Source organism: Chionomys nivalis, chromosome 8 (genome assembly GCF_950005125.1).
Source record: "Chionomys nivalis chromosome 8, mChiNiv1.1, whole genome shotgun sequence".
NCBI lineage: Eukaryota > Metazoa > Chordata > Mammalia > Rodentia > Cricetidae > Chionomys > Chionomys nivalis.
The window spans coordinates 75681930-75709400 of NC_080093.1; the positions used below are offsets into that span (position 1 = coordinate 75681930).

Genomic DNA, 27471 nt, shown 5'->3' on the forward strand with positions numbered 1-27471 from the left:
AACAAATGCTGGCCTTGGCCTTAAGTACAAAAGTGAACATGAGTGAACCATGGTTGTCTTCACTGGAGTTACCATTGCCATAATGAAACTCCATGACCAAAAACCAAGTTGGCGAGGAAAGGGTTTATTTGGCTTACACTTCCACATTGTAGTCCATCATGGAAGGAATTCAGAGCAGGAACTCAAATAGAGCAGTAAGCTGGAGGCAGGAGCTGATGCAGAGGTCATGGAGGACCGCTGCTGACTGGCTTGTTCCCCATGGCTCGCTCAGCCTGCTTCTTCTAAACCACCTGCCCAGGGATGGTACCACCCACAGTGGGCCGGGCCCTCTCCCATCAATTATTAATTAAGAAAGTGCCCTACAAGCCAGATTATAGCCAGATCCTAAAGAGGCATTTTCTTAATTGAGGGTCCCTCCTCTCTGATGACTCCAGCTTCTGTCAAGTTGACAGAAAACTAAAACTAGCCAGTACAATGGCCTTGGTGCATTCACAAGCAGACTCCATAGCAGACGCCTTGAACTTTGCCCTTTATGTTTGCCTTCCGCTATAACTTTGGCAACTCAATCTCTACATTCTCTGTGCCCTACGTGAATAACCTCAGAGATAAAAGTTGTTAATACCACAAGACCAATAGGATGATAGGAAAACTAAGCGATTAACCCACTTAAAATAGAGCCCAGCATACAATAAGCACTCCATAAATGTTTGCTATTATTTTCATACTGGAATTTGCTCCAATCCAACTGTCAAGAGCCAGTTGACATCCTAGGGAGTGACTAGGAGTGTTAACGAGAAAGATTGGGATACCTAAGTGCTTAAGAACCAAGTCTTTGGGGCCTGCAGCCTTTTTAACTGAACCCAACATGGAGAAAACTCTCCCCACACATACCATAAGAAGGCAGCTGCAGTGTGGACCAAGGCTCCTGCCCTCTCTACAGCCCGGGACTGAGACAAAATAGCATCACTCCTGACACCAGTGTGATGGGTAATCTTGCCTTCCAACCTGTTCAGAGACACCTAAGAGGTAAATAAAGCTCTGAACATGCTTTTTAGAACATTTTCAGGGAACTTTAGCTTCCTGGCCACCAAGAGATGAACAATCTGCACTTCCTTCCACACAGTCTTTCAGCCGTGATGTTTTGCGTGGCCTCAAACTCAGAGCTAGAGAGCCAGCTGACCACAGACTGAAACCTCTAACTCCGCAAAGCCGAGTAAGGCTTGCCTCCTTTCGTCTGTTTCTCTCGGGTAGCTGGCTGTCACCGCCATGAAAATTCTGCTCTCATGCATGCTAGGAAGTGCGTGGACAGCCTTGAAACAAAGGAGCAAATCCTGGGGAGGGGAGGGGGGGTTGTCCTGCAAGTGTCCATGGTTCCGTAGAGGCTCCCTCAAAGAGCTCACAGCCTGTTACGTTCCTGATGCCCTGTGTCTCCCTGGGCACTGCTCAAGTAATCCGCAGCAGTGTCGTGAGGAAGGAGCTAGTCTTAGCCCCATCTTAAAACAGGGGCACTAGGGCAGAAAGAAATTAAGCTATTGGGGCTGGAGAGATGGCTCAGAGGTTAAGAGCATTGCCTCCTCTTCCAAAGGTCCTGAGTTCAATTCCCAGAAAACACATGGTGGCTCACAACCATCTGTAATGGGGTCTGGTGCCCTCTTCTGGCCTGCAGGCATACACACAGACAGAATATTGTATACATAATAAATAAATAAATATTTTTAAAAAATTAAGCTATTGCCTAATGTCACACAACAAGTAGACGACAGAGCAAAGATTCAAACCCCGGTCACTTCCTCTACACTTCTGTAGAGTTGCTTCTGCTGGACGTGCCCATGGCTGACGGATACAGACAGAATGTTTGTGGCCTCCCCCAAAATCCATTATCTGACTCCTAACTCCTGTGTGATGGTATTGGGTTACAATGAGGTGATGTGATAGCTTGGTTAGTTTTACATCAACTTGACACAAGCTAGAGCCATTTGGAAAGACGGACTGTGGGTAGTACTGCCTATAGGAAGGTAGTCTTGAGTTGTATAAGAAAGCAGGCTGAGCAAGCTCTGGGGAGCAAGCCAGTGAGAAGCATCCCCCACAGCTTCTACATCAGTCCCTGTCTCCAGGTTCCTGCCTTTGCTTCTCCTGATGATGGGTTGTTACTGTAAGCCAGATAAACCTTTTCCTCCCAAGTTGGTTCCGGTAATGTATTTTACCACAGAAATAGAAACCCTAAGTCATGAGATAATTAAAGTTAGACAGGGCCCTGAACTGTTAGAATTAATGCCTTTACCAGAAAAGAAAACAGGGCTGGGAGATAGATTTCAGCAGGCAAAGGAATTTCTACATGAACATGAGGACCCTAAGTTTGGACACACATAAAAAGATGACCAGGGCAGTTAGCCTATAACTCCAGCATTTGTGATGGGAAGCAGAGACAGGTGGATCCTTGGGGCTTGCTGCCCCACAACTGCCTGGCCAGTACTATCAGTACTACCCACAGTGGGCTGGGCCCTCCCACATCGATCATCAATCAAGAAATTACCAGACAGGGCTGGAGAGCTGGCTCAGAGGTTAAGAGCATTGCCTGTTCTTCCAAAGGTCCTGAGTTCAATTCCCAGCAACCACATGGTGACTCACAACCATCTGTAATGAGATCTGGTGCCCTCTTCTGGCATACACACAGAAAGAATATTGTATACATAATAAATAAATAAATATTAAAAAAAGAAAAAGAAGAAATTACCAGACAGACTTGCCTATAGGCCAACAGAGGCATTTTCTCAATTGAGAGTCCGTCTTTCCAAATGACTCTAGCTTGTGTCAAGTTGATATAAAACTAACCAAGCTATCACATCACCTCATTGCAACCCAATACCATCACAAAGGGGTTAGGAATCAGCAAATGGATTTTGGGGGAGGCCACAAGCATTCTGTCTGACCCACAACTGCCTGGCCAGTCCAGCTAAAATGGCAAGCGCTGGGTTCAATGTGAGAACCTGTCTCAATAACATAAGGTAGAGAAACGCTTAAAGAAGACATTTCAACATTCTTGTAGCCTCCACTCATATCTTCATATATAAGCACACATGTACTCACCAAGAGACAGACAGACAGACAAGCTGCTGTCATGGAGTTCACATAAATACATAGAAAGATGGCTGTTGTCCACAAGCCAAAACAACAGACCTTAAAATGAGGCTTCCGAGGACTGTGAAAAGGGAAAGTCTGTTGTTTAAACCATTAGCTCTGTGATCTTTGTTACAGCAACCTGATTAACATCACACTGGCCCTCAGGCACTTGAAGAAGGGGGAAGGTTCCAGCTGACCTTTTCCTGGGCCAAGTATTTGGCAGACAAGATGCAGATCTGGCTTCTGCTCCAGCCTGTAACCTGGTTGAGGGTAGAGATGGCACTGTGCACTGCCTTGGGGGAGAGAGATTCCAGCTCCCTGCTGCTCAGACCCACAACTGCATCCGACAGAGAGCCCAGGGTCTCGTTGAGGGTCTGGTTCTCTGTAGCAATGTCCAGAAGGCTGGCCTTGAGCTGGAACGATAATAAACTGGCCTGAGCCTTGACAGAAAGCAAGGCAGTGTCTCCCTCCGACCGCATCCGGATATAAGGACTCCGCACCGCCCTCTCTAGGTGGGGCCCAGGGACAGCAAAGCAAGGCATTCTTGGCCACGGCCAGACAGTGACTGTCCCCCTGAGAATGTCTCCTCCAGGCCTGGCTGTCACGTGCTGAAAATTCACTTTGGGTTTCATTTAAATATTAATGTGTTGTTAAATCAACCTCCAAGCATGGCAGGAGAAATTTTATTCCCTTGTAACTCCATCACATTTTGTGGCATCTATTTCCCTGCTGTGATCTGAACTCTTTTTCCATGTATTTGGTTGCTTCCCTTTTGTGAACTATCCAGGGGCTTTCTCATGGTAATACATAATCTGCATAAAAATAATTCTCAGCAATACAAGAAAAATAAAGTGAAAATCCAAACACAAGAAGGTAATTACAAAAATGAGCATAGGGCTTGGTCATAGAACAGTTTCCAAAGGTGGGAAGGAAGGGGTAGGGAAAAAGGATGGAGGAGGGAAGGGGAAAGAAAGGGGGGGTGAGGAAGGAATGAGGGGAGGGGAGGAAGCAGGGAGAGGAAGGAAGGTGGGAGGGAGGGGGAAGGAAGAATAGAGGGAGGGAACGAAGGAGGGTTGGAAAGGAAAGGAAGAAAGGAGAGGGGAGGAAATGAGGAGGAGTGAAGGAAAGAGGGAAGGAGGGAAGAGAGGAAGGAAGGACATGTCTATCTTTCCACTGGTCCTATGCCTTTAGAAATATACAGTGTGAAGAGCCAACAGATTTATAATACAAACAGAACGACTTAGGGCTTTATATTTTCACATGTCTGCATGCTTCTAAGATTGTCTTCTTTTTAGTTTTTTGTTGTTGTTTTGGGTTTGGTTGTTTTTTTTGTTTATTGTTTGTTTGTTTCTTTTTAGTTTTTTAAGGCAGGATTTTGCTATGTAGCTTTGGCTATCCCTGAACTCGCTCTATAGACCAGGCTGGCCTTGAACTCACAGAGATTCGCCTGCCTCTGTGTCCCAAGTGCTGGAATTAAAGGCGTGTGCCATCACAGCCTGGCTTCTAAGATTGTCTTAATGATTATTTTTATTGTAATACACTTCCCTAATTACAGTCAAGAATTCCTCTCTGGTAAGGAAGGCAATAAACTCACCAACTATATCATGGTTTCTGTAAAATAATAATTATAATTTATTATAATAAATATAAATAATAAAAATGATGATGATAATAAAAATAATAATAATGAGAGGCTAGTGAGGAGCTTCAGCAGGTGGAGGTACTTGGCCACCAAGCCTCATGACCTCAGCTGGATCCCTAGACCCCACAAGGTGGATAAAAAGAACTGACTCTCAAGTATTCTCTGACACATAAATACGCACACACACAATAAAGAAATAAGTAAAAATAATAAATAAATGCAAAGCATGAGGATAGCAACCTGTTTTAACACTTGAGTTTCTATAAACCACATTTCAGTCACGCATGCGTAACCCTTGTAGCTGCAGTCTTGAAATTGCCACTGGGAGGCAGCAGAGCTAAAAGGAAGAAACCCGTTCAGGCTCTCACTTCAGCAGACTCCCGCCACCCGCTGGGCTGTTCCCAGGCCTCAGAAGGAGGTGGCTCTCAAACCTGGTCCCAAGCAACAGCAGTATCGCAGGGTGGCTGGAAATGCCCAGTTCCAGGCCAGGACCAGACCCGAGGAGTCAGCTGTAGCGCAGAACGCAGCGGTGTGCTCTTTAAGGAGACCCCTGAGCCTTCAAGTCTGCAAATTGCCGAGCTCCCTGTGCCCCCCAACCCGAAGCCCGCCCCCCTGCCCCCCTTCACCCCCCACACCTCCCACCCCCACCTCACCCCATGTCTAATTGCTTTTGTCTTTCTTCTTGGCCAAAGGTGTCTCTCTCTCTCTCTGGTCAAAAATTACAACGATTTTCTTATTTTTGCTTGAGCTTAAGAATTTTTCCTTGAGCACGAAAATAGACCTTGGCAAATAGATGGCCATGGTTGGGAGAGGCCAAATGTAGCCAGGTATTTGGAAATATGTGTGAATAACTGCTGTGGAATTACTGCTGCCTTTACCAAGACTTCCTTTTAATAGTGTTGTAATGTGGTGGTTCTAATTGCTTAATTAAGAAAAGAGCGATCTGAAATTTGAATGGGAAAAACAGAAATAAAAGGTAGATATTAGGTAACACAGGCTTGAAATCCCAGCACTCAGGTGACTGAGGCAGGAGGACAGCAAATTCACGGCCAGCCAGGGATCCATAACTAGACTTCACTGAAAATAAACAAATAAACAGAGAGAGAGAGAGAGAGAGAGAGAGAGAGAGAGAGAGAGAGAGAGAGAGAGAGAAGGGGATGGGGGAATGCGGGGGGGGGGGGGAGGGGGCTCTGCATTTGCTAATTTGACCAGAGCTCTGTGAATAACACACTCTTTCAGGGCTCCTCATCCTGCCTGCACTGGGATCATCTGGAGGCTTTCATTTCTTCAATTCATTCATTCATTCATGGCGAAGTAGGTCGCTCGTGTACCACAGCACTCATGTGGCAGCCCGGGAACAACTTGCAAGGTCAGTTCTCTGCTGCCTCCATGTGGGTTCTGGGGATCAAACTTGCATTTTCAGCTTGGCCCTTGCCCTGGCGGCTGTTTTTTGCCCCTCCGATTCTCAGGGTTAAACTTAAGGACCCACACAATGTATGCAAGGATTGTACCACTGAGCTACATCCCTAAACCATTTCCATGTTTGTTTGTTTTTAATTTTGAGACAGCGTCTTAGTCAGGCTGACCCTGAATTTGTGACACTCCTGCGTCAGACTACCAAGCAGCTTGGATCACAAGTCTGTGCCACCATCCTGGGCCTCTGAAATTATTTAGACATCTGGCATGCCCAGGCCACGTCCCTAGACCAATAACATCAGTCCCTGGCGTGGCGCCTGACAGAGCCTTTTCTCCTGTGGAGTCCCTTGACCTCCAATTGCATGGTCTGTCCTTCAGCCTCTTGTCAGCATTGTCAGCCTCACCCTGGACCTTGGAGCAGACCTGCCCTCAAGATCCCCGGGCTGTGCTCAGTACAGATGCTGAGATTCCCGGACCACCCTTCATTTCAGTTGACCACGGGTGTTCTGATTGTGTTCAACACACCCATGTTTCCTCTACACTGTTTTTTTGTAATTACTTCCTATGCTCCTCTCCTCCAGGACTGACCATGCCATCTGCCAGGTCTGACTCAAAGGCCAGGCAAACTGGTGAAACTGAGGCTGAGGAGGCCCCAGGGGCCCGCCTCTCATCTGTACCTTCTGGATGCCAGCCTGGAAGCCCTGGAGGCGGCTGCACTTGAGCATCTGGTGGAGAAGGACTTGGGCCAGGGTGGCGTCCAGCAGCTCCAGATCATCATAGAAACAAACCAACAGCCCCAACCTGTGTGAGAAGATAAGGGAGGCTGGTGGGGTTGCTCAGGGCCAAGAGCAGTCCAGACCATGAAAGTCATGTCCTCGCAGTGATCCTCGCTCACCTGCTTCGTCCTGTGCCCCCCTACCTGGATCCTTACCTCTCAATAACCCCACAGACTAGTTTTCATTAGACCCTGACATGGGTTAAATGTGGAATGTCACCCCCAGGCTCACGTGTTTGAATGCCTGATCCCCAGCTGGTGGCAATGATGGCTGGAGGGGGTGGATCACAGGGAGCATACGACAGTGGAGGAGGTGGCTCACAGGGAGCAGACAGACAGTGGAGGAGGTGGCTCACAGGGAGCAGACAGACAGTGGAGGAGGTGGCTCACAGGGAACAGACAGTGGAGGGGGTGGATCACAGGGAGCATACGACAGTGGAGGAGGTGGCTCACAGGGAGCAGACAGACAGTGGAGGAGGTGGCTCACAGGGAACAGACAGTGGAGGGGGTGGATCACAGGGAGCAGACAGACAGTGGAGGGGGTGGATCACAGGGAGCATACGACAGTGGAGGAGGTGGCTCACAGGGAACAGACAGTGGAGGGGGTGGATCACAGGGAGCAGACAGACAGTGGAGGAGGTGGCTCACAGGGAGCATACGACAGTGGAGGAGGTGGATCACAGGGAGCAGACAGACAGTGGAGGAGGTGGCTCACAGGGAACAGACAGTGGAGGGGGTGGATCACAGGGAGCAGACAGACAGTGGAGGGAGTGGCTTACTGGGAGCAGACAGACAGTGGAGGCAGTAGCTCACTGGGAGCAGACAGTGGAGAGTTTATAGCCTGGTCTTGTTACGATCTTGTTTTCAGTTTCCTGGTCAATCATGAGGTAAAGACCTGCAGCCTCACGCCCCACCTCCATGCTTTCCTCGCCGTGATGGGCTTTCCCCTCTGAAACTGTGGGCCAGAATTCAACTCTCCTTTATGTTACTTCTGTCAGGAATTTATCACAGGAACAAGAAAAGTAACTAATACAGCCCCATTTCACAGAAAATCAGAATGAGATCCAGAGAGATCAGGGGACTTGTCCAAAAGCAAGCAATAGAGCCTGGAACTTAAATCTAGACCCATCCAGCTAAGCCACCTCATCTCCTAGGAGGAGAAACATACGGGAAAGGTAGACGCCAAAGATCTCCCTCCCCCATTTCAACCTAGAAATATAAAATTGTCCACCCTGAGTGACAGCTCTAGGCTCAGGATGCTTTACCACCTGAAAAGAAGAGAAATAGAATAGTGGAGGAATGCAAACTCCAGTCTTGCTGGGAGCATTATAGCTAGTGGTTGAGAGCGTAGACTCTGGCCAACTAGAGTCTGAAGGCCAGTTCTGTGAGATATTTGGTGGGCTACGGTACAGGATGAGCCTGTCTCTCTGAACTCTTAGTGGCTGGGTTTGCTTTTCTCAACACAGTGCATCACGGGAACTATGACGATGAAGGAATGAGGGTGACTGGAAGTAAAGTAAGGCCAGGCAGGCCCAGTGATGAGTCTTCCTGGCAGATACTAAGAAGAACTCACTCATTAGCAAATGTTCTTAGCGATTCCACAAAGACTATCCAGCTCAACATGGCCTGACCAGCTGGTTGCCTCTAAGCAGCCTGATTCAACCTTCTTGGAGACATTGGCGTAGTCTGCCACAGACACAGGAGATCACTAAGCTATAGAAAGAGTAGGGTGGTGGCTACAGGAACTGGGGGGAGCCCCGTGAACAGACACAAAGTTTCAGTTAGATAAGAGGAGTAAGTACCGGAGATCATGGCGACTATAGCGAACAACAGAAAACACTGCTCAGACTAGGTTCTAAGCATTCTCACCACCCATATAAAACACATGTATGTATACCAGTCTACAATCTATAAATATGGTATTTATTCATGGGGAGGGACATGTGTGAGCATGGGTTGTGCACACTCGTGTGTGAATTCAGATGTGAGTGTCACAGCGTGAGAAGGTGGAAATATAACCTCCTGGGTTAGTCCTCACCTTCCACATTGTTAAGACCACGGTCATGGATGCATTTCATGGATGTATATGCTTATGCCAGGCTTGCTGACCCACACACATCTGGGGATTCTCCTGCCTCTACGTCCCCTGTCTCTCCAGAGAAGAGCTAGGATTACAGATGCTCACACTACATTCATTTTTTATGTGGGTGCTGAGATTTGAGCTCGGGTCTTCACCTTTGTATCGCTGGTGTCTTTACCCACTGAGCCATCTCCCCAACCCTGCAGTTTCAATCTTGAATGTCCCTCAAAGGTTTGTATGTTGCAGATCTGGTCCTCAGCACAGCAGTGCTCAGAGATGGGATTTTTGGGAGATGGCTAAATCACAGGGGCTCACATTTCCTCAACATGTTAGCCATTGATAGATGCATGGCTTTACAGGGGGTGGTGAAGACATTGGCAGGCAGGGCCTTGCTAGAAGTAGGTAACTGGGAAGGGCATGTTTTGCCCTGATACATTCATCCCCCCCCAACACACATACACACACACACACACACACCTCTGCTTCCTGGATGCCACGAGGTGAGCAGTTTTGCCCTGTCACTTGCTTCCATGATGATGTATCAATGTCACCTCTACCAAACCCAAAAGCTACAGGGCCAAGCAACCACGGACAGAAACCTTTCAAAACCATGAGCCAAAGCAACCTTTGCTACTTTAAGTTGGTTCCCTTGGGTATTTTGCCACAGTGACAAAAATTAACCAGCACTCTATACTATACACCATAAGTAAACACAACTTTGTTAATTTTAGTAAAAAATTCCATTTATCGAGCACATGCAATGTGTCAGATATGTATCTTTGAGAGAAGGTGATAAGGCAGGGTGATTTCTGTCTCCCATTTTACACACGGATAAAGAAAGGCACAGGGAGGTGATAAGATGTGGCCAAGGTCACAACCTGCAAGAAGTCTGGCACTGGATCCCTGTCCTTAATTATCAGGTTAGTGCCAGGTCAGTGTGTGTGTGTGCGCGCACGTGCACATGCGTGCGCACACACACGCACATTCATGCATAACATAGTAAAATAGGATCCATGCTAATAGGTGGAATTTAGTATGGACAGGGAAGGCTATGACATGGTTCTAGAAGAACACCCATTCTAGAAGGATTCATCCAAAAGATTTTAAGGTTCAGGGTATGACACCAAAGACCCTGAGAGGATGGAGAGAAGATTGTGTGCTGGTGAGTTTTTGCCAAGTTGACAAAAGCTTGGGTCATGTCAGAAGAAGAAACTACAATTGTGAGATGTCTTCATCAGACTGGCCTGTGGGCATGTCAAGGGGCATCTTCCTGATTAATGATTGATGTGGGAGGGTCCAGTCTACTATGGGTGGTGCCATCCCTGGGCAGATAGTCCTGGTTGGTCTAAGAAAGCAGACTGACTGAGCAAGCCAGGGGAAACAAAGGCAGCAGGCAGCATTCTCCATGTCTCTGCATCAGTTCCTGCCTCCAGGTTCCTGCCATGGCTTCCTTCAGTGATGAATTACAAGTTGTAAGATGTGATAAGCCACCAACTTGCTCTGGGCAATTATCAAAGCAACAAAACCCAAACTAGAACAGAAGGTCCTCACCACCTCCTCCCCTGCCTGACCCCCTGCCTTCCTCCAGGATAAGGCACCCCTGCCTGGAAATGGCTAACGATGAGGATCTTGGTGCCAAGACTAGATTCTATAAGTGACATCATCCAGCAACTCCCCAGATGACCACCTGATACAAGGGATTCTCTCGAACATGGGAACCTACCAGCTGCCTCCAACACTTGCCCCAACCTAATAGACACGCCTATTCACCATACAGTGGTGCCCTGACTAGTGAAGATGGCCTAGCTTGAGCTCAGGGCTGGAAGAAGCATAGGAGAGGTGTCAGAAAATGCCTGACCTCCAGGAGATGCTCAAGGATTTGCCCTCTTTCCCTTTCCAAATGAAGGGTGATGAGCCCTTGGGAGCAAACCCCTCTCTTCACTTGCACAGAGAAGTGTGGGGCTATATCAGGGAACCCTGGATTTATAGTCACTCCAGGTAGCTGGTACTTAACACTGAATATGTGCTTTGAGGAAGTGTGTGTGCATGTATCTGTGTGCATATGCATGCATCCTCATCATATGTGTATCCATGTGGAGGCCACAGGATGACATCAAGTGTCTTCCTAAATCTCCCTCCAACTTACTGATTGGAGACAGGATCTCTCAGCGAACCTTGAGTCCATCAGTTACCAAGCCTAGCTGGTGCCAGCTCCCAGGATCATCCCATCTCTATCTGGTATCCTCCCTCGGTGAAGGAATTGAGGTACATGCTGACACACTTAGCTTTTTACCTGGGTGCTGTGGTTCCTAATTCAGACCCTCACGCTCATTAGCCAATTGCTTTATTAACTGAGCCATCTCCCCAACCCCTGGACTAATATTGGAAGGGCCTAGGGCCACCCTTGCCTGTGGATGGTGGAGATATTCCTCATGTCAAAGCTGGAGCAGCGGATCCTCTCCAGAAATGCCTGAGCCAGTTCAGGGGTGACATCATACACCGTGTCCAGCTGCTTGGTGGCGTTGTCATAGCTGATAAACAGCCCAATCTGGTGGACAAGAATGGGAAGATAGGTGAGGTTAATGAGGACAGTCAGTTGGCCCAGGGGAAATCCATCCTGGTGGTCCATACTGTGCCTATCTCAGCCATATGGTTATGCTTCCAGTCCTCAAATTACTTTCTTTTCTTTTATTATCATTATTATTATTATTTGTTTTGTTTTGTTTATTTGTTTTTCTTTTTTCTCTTTGGTTTTTCGAGACAGGGTTTCTCTATAGCTTTGGAGCCTGTCCTGGAACTAGTTCTTGTAGACCAGGCTGGCCTCGGACTTACAGAGATCCGCCTGCCTCTGCCTCCCAAGTGCGGGGATTAAAGGCGTGTGCCACCACTTCCCAGCCTATTATTATTTTTTAATGTTCAGTGTATATACTCACTATAAACAGCACTATGCACACAAAGATATTTATATGAGTGTATATCACCTGTTGAGCATTCTCTCCACATTCCCTTCCCACCTCCCCCCACCATCTTGTTAGCCCCGTTTTCCCCCTAAACATTTCACTGCTGCTCCCGTGCCTTATATACACATGAGGTTTTATGTATCTGTATAAAATCTGGGACCCACAAGTGAGAGAAAGCATATCTGTCTTCCTGAGACTGACTTAATTAGCTTGATACGATTATCTCCAGTTGCATTCATTTCCTGCAAATAACATAACTTCATTCTCCAAGGCTGAAAATTTCCATTGTGTAAAACTGGACTCAGGGAGAAAAGAAAGAAAGAAAAAAAAAAGAGATCTCAACGTTGTGTGGGTGGGAGGATATAGGGGGTGAATATATTCAAAATGCCACGTATAAAGTTCTTAAGGAATTAATAAAAATAGCATTAAAAAGTAAAAACCGCACTAATTTCAAATAAACAAAGATGATAGGATGATAAGTTCCATTGTGCACAGAGAGTATGTTTAGCCAATTGCTTTATTATGCGATTTATTATGTTTTCCTCATCCACTCCTTTCCTGCTCGGCATCTAGGTGGCTCCATCCATCTCTTAGCTGTTGGGGAGTGCTGCAAGGGACACCGATGGACACGGGTCTCTGTGACCCGCTGACCTGGAGGCTGCAAGGGACACCGATGGACACGGGTCTCTGTGACCCGCTGACCTGGAGGCTTTCAGGTAAATAGCCAGGAGTAGTGTACCTGGTTTATATGGGAGAACTAGTTTGGGAGGGGGATTTTTTGTTTTGAGATAGGGCCTCACTCTGTGGACCAGGCTGTCCTCGAACTCACAGAGACCCGCCTGCCTCTGCCTCGCAGGTGCCAAGATTAAAGGCGTGCCCTAGCACGCTCCGCATTAAGGCTTCCTTCTTGTCTGTATCCTCACTGGTACTTTTTCAGTCCTGGGGAAGGAATTGCAGTTGCACACTCCCAGGCTGGACAGGAAGGTGTTGCTTTTTAACATTCCAGAGGCTGACGGGTTTTAAAGCTAGTGGTTCCACCTGTGGCCCTAGACTTATTGTGCTGGGTACAAACAAGGCAACCCACAAGTTTCCTGCTTTGAAAAGAGGAAATTATTTTTGAAATGGATGAACATGGTTATAGATGGCCCTGCGATAGAAGACAGAACATTTGTTCTCTTTGCAAGATACAAAATGCGGTCTACGTTACATATAGTGCTCAGTGTATTGTCCCGACTCTACTCCTGCTCCATTTCGTCTGCATGTCCAAGGCTATTGCACTAGCATGCTACAATAGGACTCACTGTGGTTTGACCTCCTTCTTATAAGTGACTTTGCTTTTTGGATGTTGTTCTGCTCTGATTCTAGATTTTAAAAAGTGCTCAGTGGACTGGGGAAATAGCTCGGTGGATAAAGTCCAAGCATGAGGGAAAGGTTCAGATCCCCAGAACCCACATAAAGAGTCAAATGGAAATGGCAGCCCCCTGTACCCCAGCACTCCAGAGGCAGAGACAGGAGATTCCAGGGTCAAGCTGGTTAGCTATGCTAGCCGGAAGGAGCAGCCCTGGGCTCTGCTAGACACCCTGTCTCAATAAACAAAGTAGGCTGAAGAGAAGGCTTAGCAGTTGAGAGCACTGGCTGCTCTTCCAGGGGACCCAGGTTCAATTCCCAGCGTGCACATAACGGCTCACAACCATCTGGAACTTCAGTTCCAGGGGATCTGATGCTCTCATCTGGCCTCCATGAGCACCAGACACATAGATAGAAATGCGGGCAAAGCACTCATACAAACAAAAATAGCAAAACAGTAATTTTTAAAAATACACAGAGAGCAATCAAGGAAGAGACACCTGATGTTGACTTTGACCTACACACCCTCCTGCACACAGGTACAAATGTAATTACACACATACACACACACTGGCACACACCACAAACACACACAAAGCCCATATGGAAAGAAAGGTGATCTTAAAACCCCTCCCTTGAGGATTATCCCCTTTGACCGTATATAACCCCCTCCCCACTTCTCCATATTTGTAAGTCACAAGAAGTTGCCCAGGGTTGCCTGATCTTAGAAATCCCCCAAGAGCTCGAATTTCTGAGAATTTAACTATGACTACTTCCTGAAAATTCGCTCAGCTTTGAGAGAATAAAGAGGGAAAGGGGTGACAGGGTTGCTTCAAAGACCCAAGCAAAACAGCAAAAATGTCTGAGGGGCTCCTAGCCTCCTAGGTAAAGGAGAGGAACCAGGGCTGGCGAAATAGCTCAGCAGGCAAAGGTGCTGGCCATGCAAGCTTCAGTTCAATCCCTTGAATCCATCTTGGAAGAAAAGAACAAGTTCTAAAAGCTTTCCTCTGGCCCTCAGACAGGCACCATGGGGTGTGCACCGTCATGCTCACATAGGTACACCCTGCATACGATGATTCAAGAGGAACCAAGTCCTTCCTAGGTTTCTAACAACCAAACACTGTTGGGTGGGCCGCTTTCTGAAGAAGGCGGTCACTTGATGCAAGGTGAGAGACAAGGCCCATGTGCTTTTTGTTGTTGTTTTGATGGGGCCCAGCCCCCTGCTCTTTAGGAACCTCTGTTGGAGCACTCTTCAGAGACTGTATTTCAAAGTCACAATGCCCAAGGGATCTTAATGTCATTGAGTCAACATCAGAAGGAAAGAGACAAATTGACTGGTTAGTTAAGTAACACGAGCCACAAACATTTCTCCACTGTAAACTCCAGAGTTCAGATCTAATCATTGCTCATGTTGAAGCAGCTATTAATAGAAGTCACTATTAATAGAAGCAGCCATTAATCCATGCTGCCCTGGCTTGAGCCCAGGCTTCTAGGGACTGGAAGCTCGATCACTGTTGTCCTTGGCTTTTCTTGAGTATAACAATCTCCTCACATGAGTCTTGGTTCACAGTCAGTGTCCCCTTCATATCATGTTGGCCATGATATGTCCACAGTTCCTTTTCTTCTTAGCTCTTCTGTGCTAGATTACATCCCCACCATTGACCCCTGGGGCTTTGTTCCAAGAGTTTTGTTTAAAAGGTAGAGATAGTCTGGGCTTGAGAGCATGCCCCCTCAAGGTGTATTAGCAATGAGAACATAAAAATATACTTTTCCAACTTACTTCTATAGAACTGATCTTCATAATTTCTTCAAATGATAGATGAACCATGTATCTGCCCAAAATCCATAATTTTTCAGCACTGACCCATGAAACTGAGCCATCTGCAAAGAGAGAGAAATAAATAAATAATAAGTAAATGAACAAATAACAGCTTCTAAATGGCGAGGTGGTTCAGCTGGTAAAGCACTTACCATATAAGAATGAGAACCTGAGTTCAATTCCCCAGAACCCACATTTAAAAAGAAGAAGAAAAGAAAAGAATAGGAGAGGAGAGGAGGGGAGGGGAGGGGAGGGGAGGGGAGGGGAGGGGAGGGGAGGGGAGAGGAGAGGAGAGGAGAGGAGAGGAGAGGAGAGGAGAGGAGAGGAGAGGAAAGGAAAGGAAAGGAAAGGAAAGGAAAGGAAAGGAAAGGAAAGGAAAGGAAAGGGAACACCAGCACAGTTATACACACTTGCAATTCCAGCACTGGAGAGGGAGGGATGGGAGGATTCCTGGAGCTTGCTAGCCAGCCTAGCCAAATTAGTGTGTTCCAGGTTCAGTAAAAGATTTGTCTCAAAAAATATGATCGAGCCGGGCGGTGGTGGCACACGCCTTTAATCCCAGCACTCGGGAGGCAGAGGCAGGCGGATCTCTGGGAGTTCGAGGCCAGCCTGGTCTACAAGAGCTAGTTCCAGGGACAGGCATCAAAGCTACAGAGATACCCTGTCTCGAAAAACCAAAAACCAAAAAAAAAAAAAAAAAAGATGTTGGGCAGGGCTCACCACCATCTGGAACTCTAGCTCCAGGGCATCTGACACTCTCTTCTGGCCTCCACAGACACACACAAACAGAGACAGACACACACACACACAAATAAAATAAACCTTTTTAAACAAACTAATAGGGTGGAAAGTGATTGAGGGAAACACCCAGCTCTGACCCTGGCCTCCACATACGTCCATGTGCACTTGTATCACATGACTTGCGGGGATCTTTGATGTCAGAACTCCTGTGTCTTTCTTTCATTTATTCAGCCACCATGTATTGAGTCCCACCCGTGAGACCACACACTACACACAGGCCACAGCCACAGAGAGCCAGCACCTGAGACTTGCCACTCGACTATGTGGTCCCCAAATCAGATCATCAACATTACCTGGAACTTGGTAGGTATTCAGATTTTTTTTTTAATACTTGAGACCAGAAAATAAAGTGATTTATTTTGAGCTCAATTCTTTAGTCAATAATCTGACATCTTAACATATGTTTGACTCTCTTTTATTACTACCTTTACTTTAACCTAGTTAGTAATAACTAGCAGGTTGTCATCCTTTTTACCAGCACATTACTATATTTGAGCAAAACCAAGATTCCCTGCATGTACCCCAAGTGCCCCCAGGATCTCTGCTTGCCTGGGATATCTTTCCTTAATTTTTACCTACCTTCAAAGCTGGGTTCAAATTTTCTTTTTCCTTGAAGCCTTTTGGGGTGTGTGTGTGTGTGTGTGTGTGTGTGTGTGTGTGTGTTTTAGGAGCCATTTCTCATGTACTACCAACTTCTTTTTTTTATTTTTGTTTTGGGGATTGTTTGCTTGTTTGCTTTTCTAAATGAGGTCTCTCACTTGCCTAGAACTCACAGAATAGGCTAGGCTGGCTGGCCAGAGAGCCCCAAGGTTTTACCTGTCACCTCCCGGCACAGACACTATAAGCACACTATAACACACAGACACTATAACCACATGGACTCTGGGGATTAACCTCGGGTCTTCATGCTTGCCAGGCAAGCACTTTACCAACTGAGCCATCTCCCAGCTCTTTGGCTTTGTTTTTGTTTTTTTTACCATGATACTAGGGTTTGAATCCAAGGCGTCACACATGCCAGGCAAGGGCTCTACCACTAAGAACTCTCCCCACCCTGTTTTCACTTACAAGGTCTTACTCAGTTGCCTGGGCTGGTCTTGAACTTGCTATCCTTCTGCCTCAGCCTCCCAAGTAGCTGGGATTACAGGTTGTGCTATCAAAACTAACTGAAGCCTTCCTTTATCTCCTTAGCTGGAACAATCTCTCTCTCTCTTTCTCTTTGCAACTCCCAGAGGAATCTCTGTGTTCTGGTATTTGAAATCCCCCATCTGTGACATATCAATAGGACTTTGAGACCAGTCAAGCAAGGATCTAACATCAGATTTCAATAAACTGGAACTGGCTGGGGTTGCCTCATCCCAGGCGTTTGATATAGATGTTACACACAGCATTGCATTGGTAGCATTTGGAGAAAAGAAAGAAATGAGAGCATATAAATCTGTCACCAAGAGCTGTTTGGGGAGATGTGGACCCTGACAAGGTCTAAATGAGATAGACAAGTCACCTCTTTCTGGGCTGATTCACAGAATATTGTCATCTCCTTAAGCTCAGGCATCAGAGGTATGGGAGTTGGGGGCTAGGAAGATGACTGAGCTGGTAAAGGGTCCTGAGTCTGCATCCCTAGCATCCATAGAAGCACACATCTGTGACCCCAGCATGCCAGTGGTGGCAATGAGGATTTAAGGGAATCCCTAGCGCTTATTGGCCCGCTAGTCTAGCCAATCAGTGAGCTCCAGGTTCAGTAAGAGACCCTGTCTCAAAATAACAAAGTGGAAAGTGATTGAGGAAGACATCTGATGTCTACTACCTCTAGCTATCACACACACACACACACGCACACACACACACACCCTACATACATATATAAATGTTTTAAAATATTGAAGTCTGTAGATGTCACCATTGACATCTGGGAAGGCTATTGAAGGAAAGCGTGGCCATAGAGGCACAATATCCACCAACATCCAGTCTGAATTGGCCTTTTCTCAACCAATTACAAAGCAAGGGCTGCATTTAGGCAGAGCCATGATACCCAAGCATGGAGTATTTTAATAGTCAGAGTTCAGTCTATCACCTCTGGGAAGTTCATGAGCTAAAAGAATACAAGGTCCAAACAGAGTGAATCTGAATTCACTGTAATTTAATAATGGGACTTGCTGCACACAGGGATTCTAGCAGGAAAATCAGTTCTTAACTAAACTGACAATAAAGACTTGAGTGACCTCCTCAATGCTGTGTACTGTGAGGCCAGGGCTAGAGGGAACTCACCCATGTATTTAAGACATTGATTGTATGCTGTTTAAAGTTGCTCCCACAGGAGTCTCAGAGATTAATTCCAGGAAAAGACAAGTCGCATATCCTGTGCTCCAGCTGTTGGCTTCTTCTGTCTTCTCAACACACTGAGCTCATTCGCACTCCAAAACCTTTGTATGTGTCTGTGTCCCTCGCCCTTGGATGTCCTCCCTCCCTGAACCTCACATGACAGAGTCAATCTCCTCATCTTGGACTTAATCCAGATGGCATCTACCGGAAAGGTCTTCCCTGATTTCTTAGTTCAGAGATTGACCAATCTCAGCCAACCATGGGACAAACTCAGGCCACCATCTGTTTTTATATAGTCTGAAAACCAAGAACAGTTTTTATATGATTGAAAGGCAAATTAAAAAGCACTAATGTTTGGTAGCACATGAACATTATATTAATTCAAATACCACTGTCCATACAGAGTTTTACTGGGATTCAGGCCCTCGTTCATCCATCAGCTATGACTGCTTTCACGGTGCGGTGTCTTCTATATATTCAAATGGCTAAAATAAGTACTAATTTTAGGGTGGGTATGTGTGTATGATGTACCTGTGTGTATGAGTGTTTATGAGTGTGGACACATGTGTATGCATGTGAAGGCCGGAGGCTGAATGTAGGTGTTGTCCTTGATCACTCTCCCCTTAGATGTTTAGCAGGGTCTCTCCCTTGAACTCAGAACTCACCGACTTGGCTACTCTAGCTCACCAGCTTCCTCCAGGATGCTCCGCCTCCACCTCCTGCAGGCTGTGATTCCAAACAGGCTGCCATGCTCACCTGCTATTTACCTGGGCGCTTTACCCCCTGAGCCATCTCCCCAGCCCTATTTCCTTTTCTGTTAAAGCGCTGTAGAAAGGCCTTTGCCGGCCCTGTTCTAGTCTGAATCAGTCACCTGTCTGATGGCATTTATCCACTTTATCTTCCTCATAACAGCTACCAGTATCTAAGATCCTCTCTTCTCTCTTTCTGCCCTTCCCTCATTTCTTCTTCTCTCGTCTCTTTTCTTTCTCTCTCCCTCTCTTCTCCCTCTGTACACCAAACAATGCCCCTAGAACCATGTGCCTAGGACGCCCTCGGTACCCAAATCCTTAGCTGTTCTGGTCCCTTATATAAATGGGCTAGCGTTTGCACGTGATCAACACACATCTCCACCGACACTTTACATCATCCTCTGATCATTTATAACCCTGAGCACAACGAGCCTGTTATGCTAATAGTCACATTGTTCAGGGAGCAGCAACAAGTGTAAAGTCTGCTCACGTTCAACGCAGACACACCTGATCACACATTAGTAAAGCACTTGTCAAGCAAACAAGAAGACCCAGAACCCATTAAGGAAATAAAACCATGCCAGGCATGGTAGCACATACCTTTAAACCCAGCACTGGTGGGAGGGGAAGAAAAATACAGATCTCCATGACTTTGAAGTCTGTGAGGTCTGTGAGTTCCAAGCCAGTCAAAGCTACAGAATGAGACCCTATCTCAAAACAACAACAACTAAAACAACAACAAAAAGCCTGCTGTGGTAGACGGGCTTGGAATTCCAGTTTGGAGAAGTAGAGACAGACAGATCCATGGGGGTTGCTGACCAGCTAGCACACCCAGCTGGCGAGTCTCAGGTCTCAGTAAGAGAGCCTGTCTCAAACAGCAATGCTGACCATCTAAGGTGCAACAGTTGAGGCTGACCTCTGACCTCTGCACACAAACAAACACACACAAAGAAAAAAGAAAAACCTGAAGCTCTGCATTGGTTTCTGTCTCCACTTGGCCACTCTAGGTCATAACAAAAGTCTTAGTGCATAGCCCTCAAATAAACGCACCCCAAGGAATCGCTGCTTTGCTTGCCAAGAACCAACAGAAACTTTTCTAACAAAAACCATCTTACGTCACTTCAATGAGCACTTTTTTTTGCTGGACAGGATTGTGACAGGGTTTCTCTGTGTAGCCCTAGTATCCTGGAACTCACTCTTAAGACCAAGATGGCCTCGAACTCACAAAAGACCACCTGCCTCTGCCTCCCAAGTGCTGGGCTTAAGAGTGTGTACCATCACACCCGGCTAATGCCCACATTTGACAAATGGGTTTTAAATTTGCAATCCCACTCTAAAGGCTGTCAGCAAATGGAAGATGTCACCACAGAACAGGGATGAGAGGTCACTTGTAAGACAGACACCTCAGTGTCTGAACAGCAGGCTAATACCACGGGATGTGGTTCTCCTCTACCAGCTATATGACTTAGGTTCTGGGAGTGTGGCAGGGGAGGTGGGATAAAAATCACAAAAGTAGGGGGCTGGAAAGATGACTCCGAGGTTAAGAGCAGTGACTGCCCTTCCAGAGGACTCACCTTCAATTCCCAGATCCCACATGGAAGCTCACAACTCTCTGTAAGTCCAAGATTTGACACCTTCACATAGATACATATATGTAGGCAAACATCAATTGCACAGAAAATAAAAATAAATTTAAAAAAATTTTAAAGCATGGGACTGGAGAGATGGCTCAGAGGTTAAGAGCATTGCCTGCTCATCCAAAGGCCCTGAGTTCAATTCCCAGCAACCGCATGGTGGCTCACAATCATCTGTAATGGGGTCTGGTGCCCTCTTCTGGCCTGCAGGCATACACACAGACAGAATATTGTATACATAATAAATAGATAAATATTTTTAAAAATTTAAGGCACAAAATCAATGAAATCAACCCTGATTTTGGAGGTAAATCACGTGTCTGGAGGGTGAAACTCCCCTAGAAGTCACTCCATCCAACCCTCATGCCCTGGCAAGCAGGTCTCACCAGTGATGTTGAAGGGTGTCCTCAGGATCCCAGTCATCCAGGAGTAGAGAGCTCTCTGGGTGTGAGCTGAGGTTTGGTCATAGACATCTTTGAACACTGCAGATCTAAGACACAGGGACACAGGTGTCAATTAGCAACACAGAGGTGGATACCCACTAACAACACAATGGCAGGTGCCCACCCTGAAGGAGCCATGAGAGCACTGTGCCCAGGGCTGTCACTCTGAAACCACCCACAAGTCTCATTGACTGTGTTGCCTGTTTTTCCTCATTTTCCCTCTTCCCCTTCACAGTTAAACACCTTGCAAAAGAGCAGCCTGTGTATCTTGTCTCTGCTTCCTTAGCTCTTAATTCCTTTTGTGTGCATATAGCTTTTCTTGATATATAACTTACATAGCTGGAATTTTCTTTGGGTCATCAACCAGCCCCCAAATAATGACACAGAGCCTTAGCTTAGGCTCATCCCACTAGCTCTTTTTTAACTTAAGTTAACCTATTTCTATTCATCTATGTTTTGCCTCTGAATTTTTTACCTTTCTTTCATTCTGTACGTCCTACTTTCTGGCTTCCCCCGTGTTTGTTTGGCTGGCCCTTGGCATTTCGCTGGTATCTCCTTTTCTTTCTTCTTCTATCCTAAATTCCTCCTCCTAGTTACTCTCCCTGCCTGGAAGTTCTTCCTATACCTCCTCCCTCCATAAGCAGACAAGGTAAAACAATAACATATCTTCGCATTCTTCAATAATGCAACACATCTTTACATAGCTAAACAAATGCAACACATCTTTGCATAGTTAAATAAATATTCTGCACCAAACTTACATGCCCTATAATTCACTTGCTTAAAGTATATAATTCACCAGCACCTCCAAAAGCAGAATCAGTTCAAGGTCACCCTTGGGTATACAGCAAATTTGAGGCCAGCCTGGGCTGCATAAGATTGTGTCTCAAGAAAATGAAATCATGATAGTGTTCAAGAAAATGGATGGAACTAGAAAATATTGTATTATGTAAGGTAAATCGGGCCCCAAACACAGCATGCAGAGACTTTAGCTTCTGATTTTTACCGTGTATTGTGTGAGAGTGGGTGTGTGATGGGTCTTCTTGGTTGTCAACTTGATTACATCTGATTCACTAAAACCCATCATCATCAACATTTCCAGCAACTTACAAGGAAACTCCGCCCCCTTAGCTGTCACCCCTCAACCCCTAGCTCCCCAGATCCTGGAAAACACTAATCTACTTCCTCTCTATGGATTTGTCTGTTCTGGATACTGCATATCAATGGAGTCATACCATTTGTGGAGGCCCAAAAATGAGAGCCTATTGCCACCGTGTCTGTTAGTCAGAGAGTTTGGAGGTTGCTCAAGATGATTGACAAGTGTAGCTACATGTCCTAACTCAGGATGTGATTGCTCAGTTCTCTCGACATTAAGATGGCTCACACAAGTAGATCCATTCCGCCCTGACAGATGGTCACGCTATGTAAGTATACTTCTGCTCCTTCTTTTGTCATATGTGGTTACCTGGGAGAGGTTGCCTTCAGGATACTTGGTCTAGCGTGGCTTCACTGCCCAAACAACAGAATGCTAATGACTTGATGCCTCAAAGTGTTAAAGCAATTAACTGAGTTGTCCTTTGTATCATGCTAAAGAAGTCTTTTGTTGCCGCTTTCCCCTTTTGTATTGGGGTATAAAAGCATATGGAAAATTAAACACGGACAATATTCACAGGAAGGCCCTCCCAGTACTATTCTATGGTTTCTGCTTCATTATTTTTCACGTGTCTTCATATTCTTTACTTATATTTCTAAATCCCACACCCCTACCCTGGCAAGAGGTGTTTTTGTCAAGGCTGGTCCCCGACTGCCATTCATCACTTCTGTGTCTTGCTTCTTGCACATGCATGATGTTTTCAAGGCTGATACATGCTGGAGCATGAATCAAGCCTTCATTTCTTTTTATGGGTAAATAATATTTCATTATCTGGGTAGTCTACATTTTGATTGTCCAATAATCAGCCGATGGACATTTAAATTGTTTTCACCTTTTATTTTGCTTCTTTCTCTGTTGGTGCTTGGAATTGAACCTGAGACCTCACACATGTGATGTACATGCTCCTCCAGTGAGCTGAGTACACACACACACACACACACACACAGACACACCATCCTCCTGTTTAGTCTCTTAAGGAACCACCAATTGTCTCTGTAGCAACTGCCTCACTGTGTATTCCCACCATCACCACAGCTCATCTCTGATTCCTCTAATTGCCTTCAATACTTGTCAATATTCAGTATTTTGACAAATAACCTCCCGCTGGTGTGAAGTGGCCTTGTCACTTTCTAAACCACTACAGTCTGATTTACCACTGCTCTACCACCCCCATGGCTTCAGTCACCATCACCTCCTTCTCATCCAACCCAGAGGTCCTCATTGGTACAAATAGTGCTTTCCATTTCTTAGCCTCTCTGCCCATCCTTCATGCTCATCCTGAAAACCTTCCAAACCTCTGTGTCCTGGGAGCCTTCCTCCCCTCATACCCACACAAGGAGTACAAGTCCCAGGGCCACACCATGAGTACAACTTTCTACATCAGCACCATGAGTACAGTTCTCCACATCAACACCATGAGTACAACTCTCCACGTACAAAGTGGTAAGCCTCATTTAAGGGAAAACTTTCCCACTGCAAAAATGCTGCTTCTTACCTTTCCCTATGGAATGCTAGTGCCTGAGGGTGAGTCATTTAGTCTCTCTGCCCTTCAATTTCCTTGTCCATAAAGAAGAGAAAGGGGAGAGCAGGGTAGAGTAAGAAGGAGAGAGACGACCTGGGGCAAATCCCCTGGGTTCAGTCACCTCAGGGTCAGGAGGTGGAGCTCTCATGAATAGGAGCAGTGCCCTTGTCTAAGAGATTCCAGAGGGCTCTTACAACCTTCTTCCTGCAGAGAATACAGCAAGATGATACCTATGAACCAGAAGGCAGAAAGATACTAGGTCTGACATGAACAAGATCTGACCTTGAACATCTCAGCCACTAGAAATAAGTGTCTATTGTCCAAGATGTCCATCCTATAGCTGACCAAGATACTTAGAAGAGCAGTGTAGGTAGTTAAGGTATAATGGCACTGTTTTTCAGTGTATTTTAAAATCATTTTTTACTTAAAAAATATTGGTTTTCCATTTATGGAAACAAAGCTAAATTTACCTTAATTTTTTCTTTTCCATGTATCCATATGTGATGCACATGTCTGTTTGCATATGTGTGGGTACATGTGTGTGCCCATGCCTATGGAGGTGAAAGTTGATGTTGCGTCTTCATTGCTTGCTTTTACACCTTATTTGTTGAGGCAGAGTCTCCTAATCAAGCCAAGAGTTCATCAATATGGCTAGTCTCCCTAGCTGGCTTACTCTGGGGGATCCTTTGTCTTTGCTTTCCCAGGCTGGAGTTACAGGCAGGTTGCCACATCCACCTACCACTTACATGGACTCTAGGTATCCAGACTCTGGTCTACATGCTCACACAGCAAATGCTCTACCACTGAACCATTCCCCAGGCCCTAAAACAAACATTTTTTCGGACGGAAAGGATGAAGACTTATAAAGAAAATCATGGAACAAATCACAGCGTGGGAGGTAGATAGATATGACAAAAATCAAGAGAATAGTTCCCAGACACTACAATTGAGTTTTAATAAAAAGCATCTCTCGCTCTGCTTCCAAAGATGTCTGTCTATTCGTGCCCACCATCATCTCCCTCACTGGGTACTAACCTCCTCGGGTCAGCACAGTAACCCCTGAGCAGCACACAGAACTGAGAGTTCAGAGGAGAAGACTCACAGGTTCTTAAAGGCATCTTCCCGCAGGTCCTGGGGTAGCTGCTCGATGACATCCGGCTGCAGAAAGCTGCCCGAGGACCCTCTGAGCACCCTGCCCAGGACCTCCACACACTCCAAGGGGTTCAGCACCTGGAAACAGCGCTCCAGTGTGATGAGAAACAGGCTGCGGTTCACCCCAGGGCTCTGAAGGGCTGTTTCCCAAATGTCTCCCAAGTTGATGACAGTGTCCTTCAGGTCCTGGAGGAAGGAGAGAAATTGGAATCGCTGCATCTTTGTGGCTAAAGTACATGAGAAGACAACCTGAAGGAAGAAATGTTTATCTGGTCTCCTGGTTTCCGAGGGATTGATGCAGGGTCACTTGGTCCCATGACGGGGGTGGGATCTTGTAGATGGGGTTATTCACTATGTTTGAGGGACAGTTTATAGTCTTCTAAACTTGCCCCCATGACCTACTTCCTGCAATTAGGCTCCATCTCCCAAAACAGTCCCACCAGCTGGGGACCATGGGCTTATGGGGCATATTCCATATTCAAACCATCATAGTCACACGAGAGCTGCCTCCTGACTCAACAGCCCTGGAAGGGGCTCATATACTGCAGCATGAAGAAATTCAGGATGACAGTTTCATATCATGCTGTTGTCTGGAAACTTCCATCCCCTTTGGGTCAAAGGCGAGTCTTTCACCTGCTCTTCCGTCCTCTGGGTGGACGGCAGGAATGCCACATCTTTTCTCCATTAGCACAGAAGTGACTGTGGGGCTTCCTCTGGGGTGACGGTAGAGTCCGGGCTCCACAGCGGGAGCAGGATCCTTGTCACCACGGAAGTCATTTGCACTTTCACAATGCATTACAGCTACCGCAGACATCTTGAGACCTTTACCGTCAACACTTTTTGAGAGTTCCTGAAGTCACTAGACCTGCTGTTGAGTTTTAGTCCTCAATGTGTTGAAGAAACACACAATTTACCTCTGTTTGTACTGGGCCTTTCCGTAAGTGTTCTTCAAGATAATCGGCTGCCTTTGCAATCTTCTGTATTTTAGTTACATAGAATTTTAAAACATCACTCTGAAATAGGCCCACGGCTTCCTCAGGCAGGAACCCATTTTCCAACCTCAGAATCAATCTTTCTAAGAAGTGTCACTAGAGGTAATGCTTCAAGATTCCGTTTTCTCACCTGAATATTAAAATGCAAGATTATTTCTTATTTTTTTTTTACTTTGATTTCAGGTGCCATGTATGGAATTCAGGATGTTGTTCAGCCTGGGCCAGCACTCGATAACTATGCTAAACCTTCAGCCCTTTTTCATGTGTGCATGCATGCGTGTGTGTGAGCATAGACAGAGCTTCACTCTGTAGTGCAGTCTGGACTGAAACTTTCCAGGTAGACCAGAATGATGTCAAAATCTCTCCCTGCCTCAGGCTCCTGAGTTCCAGGATTGCAGGCATGAGCCAGCAAGCCTGGCTTTAAATGGTAAAATTTTTTTAACTTATTTAATGTTCTGGAGATTAAATCAATCCATGCATATTAAACCCTTAAAACAATGACAGATGGTTATCCGTCCGATGGGCCAAAACTGACCCATTGCTTGTGTGTGTGTGTGTGTGTGTGTGTGTGTGTGTGTGTATGTGTGTGTAAAGTTTTATTGGCAAATATCCATACCTAATAGCAGAGTTAATTAACTATGACTGGGGGGGGGGGTGTATGGACACAATTTTTAGTCACTGATCCCTTGCTGGTCATTACCTTACAAAAACATCTCGTAAACAGAAAAGCCTCAATAACCATTAAACAACATAATTTTTAATAGATTTTGAGTTAAAGCTATTTTAAAAACTGAAGTTCATTTAAAAATAAAATCTATCTGAGTGAGTTAAGCCAGACCCAAAAAGAGGAACATGGGATGTATTCACTCATATTTGGTTTCTAGCCATAAATAAAGGACATTGGGACTATAATTCGTGATTCTAGAGAAGCTAAATAAGATGGTGAACCCAAAGAAAAACATATAAGCATCCTCCTGAATATTAACCTTCATCAGGCGATGAAAGAAGACAGAGACAGAGACCAACATTGGAGCACTGGACTGAAGTCTCACGATCCAAAGGAGGAGCAGAAGGAGAGAGAGCACAAGCAAGGAACTCAGGACCGCGAGGGGTGCACCCACACACTGAGGCAATGGGGATGTTCTATCAGGAACTCACCAAGGCCAGCTGGCCGGGGTCTGAAAAAGCATGGGACAAAACCGGTCTCGCTGAACATAGCGGACAATGAGGACTACTGAGAACTGAAGAACAATGGCAATGGGTTCTTGATCCTATTGTACATAATGGCTTTGTGGGAGCCTAGGTAGTTTGGATGCTCACCTTAATAGACCTGGATGGAGGTGGGTGGTCCTTGGACCTCCCACAGGGCAGGGAAACCTGTTTGCTCTTTGGGCTGAGGAGGGAGGAAGACTTGATTGGGGGAGGGGGGAATGGGAGGTGGTGGCGGGGAAGAGGCAGAAATCTTTAATAATTTAATTAATTAATTAATTAAAAAAAGAAAAAATAAAAATAAATAAATAAAATCTATCCACAGCAACCTAGTGGCT

The 27471-nt window shown here is 46.0% G+C and overlaps 1 protein-coding gene across 1 annotated transcript in view; it reads right to left on the reverse strand.

Moving 5' to 3' along the window:
- Positions 1-27471, reverse strand: part of Otoa (otoancorin) — an 84223-nt gene that overhangs the window by 36712 nt on the left and 20040 nt on the right. Inside the window, exons 9-14 of the mRNA XM_057778734.1 lie at positions 24883-25118; positions 21049-21152; positions 15121-15221; positions 11442-11581; positions 6856-6979; positions 3318-3533 (exon numbers count right to left, since the gene is read on the reverse strand). Coding sequence (XP_057634717.1) covers positions 3318-3533; positions 6856-6979; positions 11442-11581; positions 15121-15221; positions 21049-21152; positions 24883-25118 — 921 coding nt within the window. The remainder of the gene's footprint in view (positions 1-3317; positions 3534-6855; positions 6980-11441; positions 11582-15120; positions 15222-21048; positions 21153-24882; positions 25119-27471) is intronic.